General features: G+C 43.9%; 1 protein-coding gene across 4 annotated transcripts in view; it reads left to right on the forward strand.

Moving 5' to 3' along the window:
- SLC17A5 (solute carrier family 17 member 5) overlaps positions 1–12,988 on the forward strand; it is a 57,353-nt gene that overhangs the window by 40,490 nt on the left and 3,875 nt on the right. For all 4 annotated transcript variants that reach the window (XM_024731891.1, XM_024731893.1, XM_024731894.1 and 1 more), the window contains exon 10: positions 12,130–12,220. In XM_024731891.1, coding sequence (XP_024587659.1) covers positions 12,130–12,220 — 91 coding nt within the window. The remainder of the gene's footprint in view (positions 1–12,129; positions 12,221–12,988) is intronic.

A 12,988-nucleotide genomic window follows, 5' to 3' on the forward strand; every position in this document is an offset into this window, starting at 1 on the left:
AAGGATTTAGAGTATTCTTGTCTCTTACTATGCCGACTGTGGTCCACGGAGCAGCGGCATGATTGTGCAAAATGCAGATCCTCAGGCATCTCCCCAGACTTACTGAACTAGAATCTGCATCTTTAGATCCTCAGGGATCTAAGGGATCCTTTAGATCCCTTGTACCTTTGAGCGTGAGACCCTGGTCTGGTCCAGTTCTCTGACGCATACAACAAATGTTTAGAGAGGACCTGCGATACCTTCAGTCCTCCACATGGTGCTACAGAAAATAAAACCCAGCTCCTGCTCGCAAGGAGATTAGTCTAGTTAGGAAAGAAACAATAAAAAATAAACAATTGTAATATATTATGATGCTAATTAATTCTTTCAAAAAGTAATTATCAAATGCCTACCAGCTACCAGCCAAAGCAGCACAACTGTGGCCTGTGGAGCTCTTAGTCTAGGGTGGTGGACACGAAAGAAATAAAAACCAACTTTTTGAAGAGAAAGTTGAGAGAATATAGTAGGGGGATATAATGCAGATCAGGGAGCAAGGGAAGGTCTCTGTGAGGAAGTGATATTTAAGCTAAAGCCTGAAGAATGAGTAAGAAGTTAGGCAAAAAGGAAGTAGTATTCCCGACAGAGGAATTTACATGACAGGAAGAAGAAACTGGTGTGTGTCTTAGTCTGCTTGGACTGACAGAACAAAATACCATAGACTGGGTACCTTAATCAACAGAAATTTTCTCACAGTTCTAGAGGCTAGAATTCCAAGATCAAGGTGCCAACACAATTGTTTTCTGGTGAGGAGTCTTCCTGGTTTGCAGAAGAGCTGACCCCTTGCTGTGTGCTTACTCGGCCTTTCTTCAGGTATGCGTGCATGGGTGTGTGCAGAGAGGGCAAGAGCTCTGGTGTCTCTTACTCTTCTTAAAAGGGCACCAGCCCTGTCAGATTAGGGTCCCACCCTTGTGATCTCATTTAACCTTTATCACCTCGTAAAGACCCTGTCTCCAAATGCAATCACACTGAGGGTTAGGGCTTCAACATATGAATTTTGAAAGCACGCACTCAGTCCAGAACAGTGTATTTCACGTAACTGAGAGAAGATCATTTGTGGCTGAGATGCAGGGAAGAAAGCCACTGGGGAGTAAGCAGGAGCCTATAGTAAGCGTTTTATATTGTATCCAAAGCAAGTAAGAAGTGACATTCTCTGTATTTTAAGGTCACTCTGTGAGGACGAATACAAGTGGGGAAAGCCAATTAGGAGGCTATTGTAGTAATCCATATAGGAGGTGATGATGGCCTGGAATGGGGATAGGAGATGTAAAGAAGTAGATAGATTTGAGGTCTTTGTGATTACAGTAGGTGGGACTTGACAGTAGATTAGACCTGAAGAGCGAGGAAGATACCAAGGATGATGTATTTTGTATTTTCCACGTATTTTGCGTGGGCAGATAGTTGAGCCGCTGACTGAAACTGGGATGTCTGGAGGAAGAAGAGTCTTGGGGTAAGATAAAAAATTTCACAGGTTGGGGCTTCCCTGGTGGCGCAGTGGTTGAGAGTCCGCCTGCCGATACGGGGGGCGCGGGTTTGTGCCCCGGTCCGGGAGGATCCCGCGTGCCACAGAGCAGCTGGGCCCGTGAGCCGTGGCCGCTGGGCCTGCGCGTCCGGAGCCTGTGCTCCGCGGCGGGAGAGGCCACGGCAGTGAGAGGCCCGCGTACCACAAAAAAAAAAAAAATCACAAGTTAAAATTTTTTTTTTAATATTTATTTATTTAGCTGCGCCGGGTCTTAGTTGCAGCACATGGGATCTTCGCTGTGGCATGCGGGATCTTTAGTTGAGGCATGCAGGATCTAGTTCCCCGACCAGGGATCAAACCCGGGCCCCCTGCATTGTAAGCGCAGAGTCTTAACCCCTGGACCGCCAGGGAAGTCCCTTAAATGTTTGATATTTGTGAAAAACGTTTAGAAAATAGTAGTTGTAGGCAGTTTGACATTTGGATCCGGTACTCAGAAAATCAGTCTGACCAGAAATGAAAATTAGGGAATAGTAATCCACATTTCAGAGTTTTTAAAGACAAGGATTGCCTGGTGAGAGACAGCAGAATGACAAGATGAGTGATCCCCAGGACTGGGTCTTGACCAATATGTAGAGACCAGAAAGAGGGGAAATAACCAGACAAGGAGACCAAAAAGGAGCAACCAGGGAGATAGAAGGAAAATCAAGAATGTGGTGTCAAGGAAGCCAAGACCATCCAGTCTTCAGTTCAAGAGTGAGAGCTGAGCAAGAGATAAAGGCATAGGAGCGGTCAACATATGAGTAGCAGATGAAACCGTGGGCTTGGATAAAATTACTCAGCAAACTGTGACGAGAACCCTGGGAATCCATTAAGAGAAAGAAGAGCCTGATGCAGAGATAACTGAGAAGGGGGCTTCCCTGATGGCGCAGTGGTTAAGAATCTCCCTGCCAATGCAGGGGACACGGGTTCGAGCCCTGGTCCGGGAAGACCCCACATTGCGTGGAGCAACTAAGCCCGTGCGCCACAACTACTGAGCCCGCGCTCTAGAGCCTGCAAGCCACAACTACTGAAGCCCGTGCGCCTAGAGCCCATGCTCCTCAACAAGAGAAGCCACCGCGATGAGAAGCCCGCGTACCGCAATGAGTAGTGGCTCGCCACAACTAGAGAAAGCCCGCACGCCGCAAGGAGGACCCAATGCAGCCAAAAGTAAAATAAACTTATTTTAAAAAAAAAGACTTACATTTTCATTATTAAAAAAAAAAGATAACTGAGAAGAAGCAACAGGAGAAGGATAAGGAAAAATAAGTAGAGATTAGGATCCCCAAAGGGAAAGCTTGATCAGCAATGTCAGATGTGCCAGAGAAGCCAAGTAAAATAAGAACGAACGTGTTCCTTGGATTGGACAGCCAGACGGAGAAGTTCATTAAAGATCTTGGTAACAGTGCTTCCATGGAGGAAGGAGAAGGAAGCTAGGCTGAAGGCAGCATACTGCAGTGGTTTCAGAGTGTGATCCTTAACCCATCCACATCAACATCAGCAGGAGTGCTTGCTGAAAACAAAGCAGAATTGTTGATCACAGAACTAGGAATCTGCATTTTGGTGCCCCTCCGTGTTGTCCTCATGGACATTAAAATTTGAGAACCGTTGCCAATAAACAGCTGTTTCAAAACTATTAACCATGAAGGGAAGGAAAAGAAGCTAAAGACGGACACATGCCGCTGGAGGATTTTGAGACCTAAGTATGTTAATATGCTGAGAAAAGAAGGCCAGTAAAGGATAAGAGATTAAAAGTTAAAAGAAAGAAGTAAAAATGACAGGCTGGTAGAACGCAGGAAGGAATGACATCCAGTGCCCAGTGGAAGGGATGAGCTTTCAACTGAGAAAAGAAGGAAAGCAGTAAGATGGGTTCAGTTGAAGAAAAGTTTTCAGGTGAGTTGAGAAGCCAAGGATTGTGGTTTTAAAATACCTCCACATGGGGGCTTCCCTGGTGGCGCAGTGGTTGGGAGTCCGCCTGCCGATGCAGAGGACACGGGTTCATGCCCCGGTCTGGGAAGATCCCACATGCCGCGGAGCAGCTGGGCCCATGAGCCATGGCCGCTGAGCCTGCGCATCCGGATCCTGAGAAAAATAGTCACTGAGAACTCATAGAAGGGATCGGGGCTTTGGTGAGGATCACCTCAGGTTGGACAGGACTCATGTACTCTCCCTAGTTTACAAGGTGGTTTTTCCTTTGAGTGCTGTTCGGCAGCCCAAGTGTAGGACTGAAAATGTGCTGTTGAATTGATCTAGGCTTGAGATTTCAACAAGCTGAGTCAAAGGGATCTGGGAATTGGGAGTTTGGGCACAAAAGAGGCCCAGGCTGTGTTATCTCTCAGACACTTTTAGTTGAAGGAATGGAAATCCTAATTCAAGCTGGCTAAACATCATAATGTATTAGTGTAAAGTCCAGAGATGGGAGGCTTCAAGCAGGAGCTGATATCCAGCTGTCCACTAATGTCACCCAAGACTCGTTCTTTTCCACTCTCTACTCTGCCTTTCATACCAGTTTTATCCTAAAGCTGGATCTGCGAATAAAATCATACAGTGAAATGATTACCAGTAACAACGAGGGTTACATGCTTCTTTTTTTTTTTTGCGGTACGCGGGCCTCTCACCGTTGTGGCCCCTCCCGTTGCGGAGCACGGGCTCCGGACGCGCAGGCTCAGCGGCCATGGCTCACGGGCCCAGCCGCTCCGCGGCATGTGGGATCTTCCCAGACCGGGGCACGAACCCGTGTCCCCTGCATCGGCAGGCAGACTCTCAACCACTGCGCCACCAGGGAAGCCCTACATGCTTCTTCATTCACGTGAAGCAAGAAAGAAAATGATCTTTTCCTCTTTCCATCATGGAAATACAGGCTTCATTTGGAACCAGACTGAGTCACGTATCCACGCCTGAACCAACCCCCATGGCCAAGGGAATGCCATTAGACTTCAGCACAAGCAGCACCCGCCCCTAAAGTTAGAGGTGAAGGAGTCAGTGCCCCTAAGCCTCATGGGAATGGATGCCGAGGGAGCCATTGGTGACGTCCACACAACACGTCAAGATATGAGCACAAAGAAAAGAACTCATTTGGAAGATGAAGAAACTCGGGCACAGAGGAGCTGTGTGACTTGCAAAGTCACAGTTAGCAAACGGCAGGCCGAAGGCTTGAATCCAGGTCTTCTAGCTGTGTGGTCCCGGGATCTTTCTGCTACATCAAGGTGCCTCTCAATGACTTATTTAAAAGATCTTACAAATTGGTCGTTGAAGAGGCACTAGCCGTTATTTTGAAAACTCAGGAAAAAGAATTCATTGCAGAGAACAGATCACGTACTTTGGTTGCCTCAGTTAATGCGATTTTATTACAAAACTAAGTAAAAACTGGACCATTAAATAGAAATTGGAGCTATTGTCAAAAGAAGATGAAAATGCATGCCAGGGCTTCCCTGGTGGCGCAGTGGTTGGGAGTCCGCCTGCCAATGCAGGGGACACGGGTTCGTGCCCCAGTCCGGGAAGATCCCACATGCCGCGGAGCAGCTAAGCCCGTGCGCCGCAACTACTGAGTCTGCACTCTAGAGCCTGCGAGCCACAACTACTGAAGCCTGTACACCTAGAGCCTGTGCTCCGCAACAAGAGAAGCCACTGCAATGGGAAGCCCACGCACTGCAACGAAGAGTAGCCCCCGCTCGCCGCAACTAGAGAAAGCCCGCGTGCAGCAACGAAGACCCAACACAGCCAAAAATAAAAATAAAATAAAATAAATAAATTTTTTAAAAAAAGAAAATGCATGCTAGAGAAGGAAAAAACAAATATCCATGGTACCTACCTTATAAAATTGTTTTGAGGATTAGATAGAGCACAGAGAGAGAGAACACTTCGCTTATAATGTAATAAATGCATTTGCACATAATGCGATAAACTTCATTATTATTTTCTGGCAAACTTTGAGTCAGGTACCATGATCAGGGTCACAAATCAATCCAAGCAGAATACTAAAGGGATGATTGGTGAGCTCTTGGAAAAGAAAACACTGATCACTAAGGAGCCACCACTGGGTCACTAAGCCCCAAAATAGCAAATTTCTCAACATCATTTTCGACCGTGTATACACAGTATATTTGGTATATCAGGATTTCAGCAAGGTCTCCCATGATGTCCTTTTAGACAGGATGGAGAGAGATGAACTGGATGTGCAATTAGGTGGATTTGTCATCACTAAACTTCAGTGTCATAGCATGCTGATTAATGGACCTAGTCATTAAGCAAGCACTGTGCCAAGCACTGTAGCAGATGTTGAAGACATAAACGTGAAACCCTGCTTGCACCTGGGTAAGCTTCTGCTGGCTTGGAGGGTGATGTGGTGTTGTCCTGAAGCATTTACTGGACAGCCTGCAGGCAGTATCCTGGAACTGGGCTTCAAGCATCAGCTGGGTTGGTTGAACTCTCGGTCTGAAAGACCCTGGTCCAGCCCTGACATTTTATGAGTCCTTTATTTTATTTATTTATTTATTTATTTATTTTGCTGTTAAAATGACAGTAATTTTATTAAAGTTCCATATAGTACAAATCAGTAAAACAGACTAGAAATAAAATAATACTTGGAATTCAAAATAATACAAGAATAACATAGTTATTCCATGTAAACCACAAAACAAACCTCGTATGACTGAAATAAGGGATCTAATTTTTATTTGACTTGAGAGATTACACTAGCTGTGACACACGACTTCACACCAGTCTCACTGCAAATCTTCTGGCTTTTATAACCTCGACTTTTCTCACACACATTAAATCATACAGAAGAAAACCTTTATGAAACAAAGACCTTCCACCGATATCGCATCTTAATATAGTACTCATTATAAATGTTCCAAGGGCACAGTTTGTTTTAGAAAAATAAGCTAAAAACCAATGAACGATCACAGAAAACAGTAGAGCTTCTGAACATCAAAGGCATATTTCAGGAATGCAGTGGGCACGTGATTGCCTTTAAACTTAGAACAGAAAGTAATACAGTGGGGGCTTCCCTGGTGGCGCAGTGGTTGAGAATCTGCCTGCCGATGCAGGGGACACAGTTTCGAGCCCTGGTCTGGGAGGATCCCACATGCCGCGGAGCAACTAGGCCCGTGAGCCACTACTACTGAGCCTGCGCGTCTGGAGCCTGTGCTCCACAACAAGAGAGGATGCGATAGTGAGAGGCCCGCGCACCGCGATGAAGAGCGGCCCCCACTTGCCACAACTAGAGAAAGCCCTCGCAAAGAAACGAAGACCCAACACAGCATAAATAAATAAATAAATAAATAAATAAACTCCTACCCCCAACATCTTCTTTAAAAAAAAAAAAAAAAAAAAAGAAAGAAATACAGTGAAAGAAAGTTTGGGAAGATACTAACAGGCTACAGTTCCTAGGCCTCATTAGAGTTCAAATCTCAAGCTAAACGGCTGAAAATGAGGGGAAATTGGGCAAGCCCAGCAATTCCCATGTCTGGACGTGCCGCGTGGGCCCTTGTCCTGTTACTTTGACAGGTGCCGAGACTTCACACGTTTTCATCCCCTCCCTGTACTTTCTCTGCGCCCACTCGTCTCTTACAGCCAAACTCGAGCACTACTTCCTCTAAGAAGCTTTTCCTGAGGCATCCCCTCCCTGGTCCCCTCAAATGGCCCCCGCCCACACAGAGGGTTGATTAAGGCCCCGCCTCTGTGCTTCTATAAACCCTGGTATGAATCGCTAACATAGTTTGATTTTTCAGGCTACTAGGTTTTATTCCATTATTGGCCCATAATCTTTCTCATTAAGTAAACTGTGAGCTCCTTGAGAACAAGAACTATGTTTAATTCATTGTTGGACACCAGAGTCTTCCATAGTGGTTGACACAAGTGACATACTTAAGAATTGTTTGTTAAATGAACGAATGGATGGGTGGATGAGAGCAATAACTGGTATTTACTATTAAAATGGTTTGAACCATTGGCTCTCCTTCGTACATTATAATTATAATTGGTTGGAAACTGTGTTGAGAATTGGCTGTATCCAAGCGAGGCGGTGGGGTGAGGGGTGTATTTCTTGCACATTTGAGGAGTATCTTCATAATCAACAATTGGGTTTGGTTCATCCTTTTCGTCCCTTACTCTGAGAATAGTAGATAAATTGCAGGAAAATAAAACATTATTTTAAAAAATCTATTCAACAGATATTAACTGAGCATCTACTGTCCAAAGTGGTATGTGTCCTAGCCTCAAGGAGACTATAGTTTATTTTTTTTATTTTTATTGGAATAGAGTTGATTTACAAGGTTGTGTTAGTTTCATGTGAGTCGGTTATACATATACATATATCCACTCTTTTTTTTTTTTTTTAATATTTATTTATTTATTTGGTTGCACCGGGTCTTAGTTGCAGCAGGCAGGCTCCTTAGTTGTGGCATGTGAACTCTTAGTCGCGGCATGCATGTGGGCTCTAGTTCCCTGACCAGGCATCGAACCCGGGCCCCCCTGCATTGGGAGCGTGGAGTCTTAGCCACTGCGCCACCAGGGAACTCCCTATCCACTCTTTTTTAGATTCTTTTCCCATATAGGTCATTACAGAGTATTAAGTAGCGTTCCCTGTGCTATACAGTAGGTCCTTATTGGTTACCTATTTATATATAGTAGTGCGTGTATGTCAGTCCCAATCTCCCAATTTATCCCTCCTCCCCCCTTACCCCCTGGTAACCACAAGTTTGTTTTCTACATCTGTGACTCTATTTCTGTTTTGTAAATAGTTTATTTGTACCATTTTTTTTAGATTCCACATATAAGCGATATATGATATTTGTCTTTTCTGTGTCTGACTTACTTCACTCAGTGTGACAATCTCTGGGTCCATCCACGTTGCTGCAAATGGCATTATTTCATTCTATTTTATGGCTGATTAACACTTCATTGTATATATGTGTACCACATCTTCTTTATCCATTCATCTGTTGATGGACATTTTATATATCTATAATGCTGCCTTATTGAAAACAGTCATCACTGGATTCAATCTGTAGGAAAGATCAGTTTTCTCTTGCCCCAGCATTATAGATATAACATCCCAATATTAAGTACGGATTTGGAATCAGGCAAATTGGGTAACGTTTTATAGTCTCTCTTTCTTACCTATAGAATGAAGATAGATAATAATTCCTACCTCCTGGGGTTCATTTTACTATTAAAGTGGGATAAATTATAGAAAATACTTAGAACCCTGCCTGACATAAGGTTTTTCAGTAGGCAGTCAGTATTCCTCTTAGCATATAAATATATGTCTACATGGTATTTTTCTAAGCCTTTTCTTCTGTAGACTAAAATAGATATTTTCTATGGATAATTTTGTTGCCCAGATTCAAGGGATTTGGATAGATTTTTAACCATTAATCCCACAGAATTCTAGGACTCCAATAGCACAGAATCCAGACGGAGTCCATACAACATGTTCTTTTTTCCAGGCTCTCATCAATCTTTCATGGCCTTTCCTGGCCAAGTGTAATATAAATACTTGAATGAGCTTCTTGGTGCTGACATTTAGAATTTCACAGCATTCATCTGCACTTAATATCTGTCACTGAAAAGGCCTGGCAACATTGCGGTCGGTTCCTCCTGCTGCCAAGGTGTTAATGGTTTTAAAAAAAAAAAAAAGGACAGGTTCTGCCAAGCTTGGTTAATTTAAGATCAGCTCCCTAAAGGGCATAAGCCAAAAAGATCTGTGCCACGTGGTTTTGTTATTGTACCCTGTATACACGTGTTTTCAACGTAAAAATTTGTGACGTTTATAGATAACTGCATTCGGTTCAGCAGGATATTTTATTTAGGCGTGTGTCAATCAGCTCAGGAAGCCATACAAAATACCACGTGGCTGAGTAGCTTAAAAAAACAGAAATTGATTTTCTCACAGTTCTGGAGGCTAGAAGTCCGCGGTCAGGGTGCCAGCAGGGTTAGGTTCTGGTGAAGGCTCTCCTCCTCGTTTGCAGACAGTCACCTTTTCCCTGTGTCCTCACGTGTGGCCTTTCCTCCATATATGCTCACACAGACAGAGAGCCCGATCTCTCTTTCTTCCTCCTCTTGGCAGGCCACCAATCCTATTAGGTTGAGACCCTACCTTTATGACCTCATTTAACCTTAACTAATTCCTAAAAGCCCTGTCTCCAAATACAGTCACATTGGAGGTATGGATTGGGGGAGGACACAGTTCAGTCCATTGCAGGCACTTTTCCATGTCTGAAATGGGGAGAGGAGTTTCAGATAACTAGTCTGCAAGCAAGGTACTGAGGATCCTAAACCCTAATAGAAATAGTATTATCCCACAATGAGACTACACGGTCTAACAAACATCAAGTTTCTTTCATTTTGACCACAATTTTATAATACTGATTATCTCATTAAACAATTAAAAGCTCTAATTGGACTTTGAATATACCTAGGTGATAAGTTAATAAATGCCATTTACTTGCTTAACTAATTTTTTTTAAATAAATTTATTTATTTTTGGCTGCCTTGGGTCCCTGTCGCTGCACACGGGCTTTCTCTAGTTGTGGCTCCTCTTCGTTGCGGTGCGCGGGCTTCTCGTTGTGGTGGCTTCTCTTGTTGCGGAGCACGGGCTCTAGGCGTGTGGGCTTCAGTAGTTGTGGCTTGCGGGCTCTAGAGCGCAGGCTCAGTAGTTGTGGTGCACGGGCTTAGTTGCTCTGCGGCATGTGGGATCTTCCCGGACCAGGGCCCGAACCCGAACTGTCACTGCACACGGGCTTTCTCTAGTTGTGGCAAGCGGGGGCTACTCTTCGTTGCGGTGCGCGGGCTTCTCGTTGTGGTGGCTTCTCTTGTTGCGGAGCACGGGCTCTAGGCGTGTGGGCTTCAGTAGTTGTGGCTTGCGGGCTCTAGAGCGCAGGCTCAGTAGTTGTGGTGCACGGGCTTAGTTGCTCTGCGGCATGTGGGATCTTCCCGGACCAGGGCCCGAACCCGTGTCCCCTGCATTGGCAGGCGGATTCCCAACCACTGTGCCACCAGGGAAGTCCGTGCTTAACTAGTTTTTAACTCCACCACCACCGTTAAGTTTTCTTGCTAAAAATATCAAACGTAAATCTAATGAACCCTTTAGGATCTCGAGTCTAGATACTACCAGTGTGCAGGAAATACAGGGGACATAACTCTATGTTAAATGATGCCTCAGTCTACAAACTCCAGAATGTAGGTCCATCTACAGGACAAAATCCCAGGTTCTTCAATTGACACACACAACTATCGATACACACAACAACTTAAAATAATGTTCAGCGACCCTAGCATGTAATCCGAACTGTTGCATACTGTACGACCCTTTGGCGCCAAAGCGCAGAAGGGGTGCTGGTCTCCATGGGACAAGCTTCAGCAGTCATTGCAGTGCAGCCTCACAGGACCACGCGTGGGCCTGAACACCTGTGGGTCACACGCACTTCTGTGGTCAGCACATATTGAATGAGCATAGGTGTTGCACTGGCTACTGGAAATAATAAAGGGGAATAAAACATGAGTTTTCAGGGAGACTATGGAGTCAGAATTAGCAAACTTGAATTAGAGAACGAGTACCTCTTAAAACACAAAGTACTAGCTTTGAGGACAGTAAAATTCTGAAAAGACAGAGTTCAAAATGCATTTTTGTCATACACTACAATATATATAAACCCAACTTGTCTATTTCTGGGACAGTGTGCAAGGATTTAGCGACAAGAAGATACATAATAAGTTGAACAGGTAAGTTGTGAAATTGTGTGTTCAGTATGATCTCATTTCTATAATATATTAAAAATATATACAGAAAAAAATAATTAGGATATTTACCAAAATATTAATGTTGATTATCTCTATATAGGATTATAAGTAATTTTACTTTCTTTGTAATATTTTTAAAAAATTTTTAACAATGACATAAATTTTGTAATCAGGAAATAAATTCTCTTTTTTTTTTTTGCGGTACGCGGGCCTCTCACCGCTGCGGCCTCTCCCGTTGCGGAGCACAGGCTCCGGACGCGCAGGCCCAGTGGCCATGGCTCACGGGCCCATCCGCTCCGCGGCACGCGGGATCCTCCCGGACCGGGGCACGAACCCGCGTTCCCTGCATCGGCAGGCGGACTCTCAACCACTGCGCCACCAGGGAAGCCCTAAATTCTCTTTTTAACTTAAAAAATTTTAAGGCACATGAAGCTTCCTATCTAGATACAGCCTTGTATGAAAATCATATATCAGCACTTTTCTATTTCACTGTAAAAGGGATCATTTCAATGGCTGTGTTTCTCTATATGATGTTAGAACTATTGAAATGTAAGTTTTTCACTCCCCAAATATTTAGTCCTATTTCAGTAAGACGTTTCATTTAGACATAAAATTTCACAAGAATACAGCCTGGGAATGGTCTAGCTATCTATGGACAGAAGCTATTTAAATGTGTGATGCAGGGAATTCCCTGGCGGTCCAGTGGTTAGGATTCCACGCTTCCATTGCAGGGGGCACGGGTTCGATCCCTGGTTGGCAAACTAAGATCCCACAAGCTGCGCGGTGCCCCCCGCCCCCCAAAAAAATGTGTAACACAATTATAAACCCCTATGAAAATGTTTCTGCAGGTATGCTGGTATCCTCCTGGGCATCACAAATACCTTTGCCACTATACCTGGAATGATTGGGCCCATCATTGCTAGAAGTCTGACCCCTGAGGTAAGTAGATAATTTGCCTATAAACTGAAAAGCTCTAAACAGTTCATTTGAAGCTGCACGCCTGTGTCAAAGTTGAGTATATTTTAATTAAGGATAAAATTCTGAATGTCTATTCTTATGCAATTATTTACAGCAACAAAAAGATAAATACCGTAATAGGTAGGAAAGTATATTTTCAAAGAACACTTCCAATTTTAGACAGAACAACGGAACTAAGTTCAATGAAGATCTTGTAACTGAAACCACACAAGTACTTAAAAGTTGTGATATTATACTAGATAAATAACTTGTATCTTTGGTTTGAACAAATAAAAATTGGCAATGTAGAATTATTCCAGAAATGGAACCACGAAAGTATCAGGAAATCAGGTGAGAATGAATAGGAACAGTTGAAATAATCAAGAACGTTTAGAAGAGCAGAATACTTAGGAAGACGTATAGGTGTCTTCACATATTTGAAAGATGGTGACTTATTCTCGGTAGTTCCACAAAGCCAGATGGAGAGAAGGTACGAGGAGACAATAGGCAAGTTTTCTGTTTAGAGCTGTTACTGTGTGGAACGGGCTGCCCTTTGAGTTAGTGAGCCCTGAAACGGTCAAACATGTATTCAACTGGCATTTCTTGAGTACTTATTACTGTGACAGATACTAAGGATTCAAAGGCAAAATTATAAGATTCTACATTTGAGAAATTCATTATTTAGATATTATACTTAAAAGGGCTTCCCTGGTGGCGCAGTGGTTGAGAGTCCGCCTGCCGATGCAGGGG

This window comes from Neophocaena asiaeorientalis, unplaced genomic scaffold (assembly GCF_003031525.2).
Source record: "Neophocaena asiaeorientalis asiaeorientalis breed wild unplaced genomic scaffold, Neophocaena_asiaeorientalis_V1.1 scaffold450, whole genome shotgun sequence".
Taxonomy (NCBI): domain Eukaryota; kingdom Metazoa; phylum Chordata; class Mammalia; order Artiodactyla; family Phocoenidae; genus Neophocaena; species Neophocaena asiaeorientalis.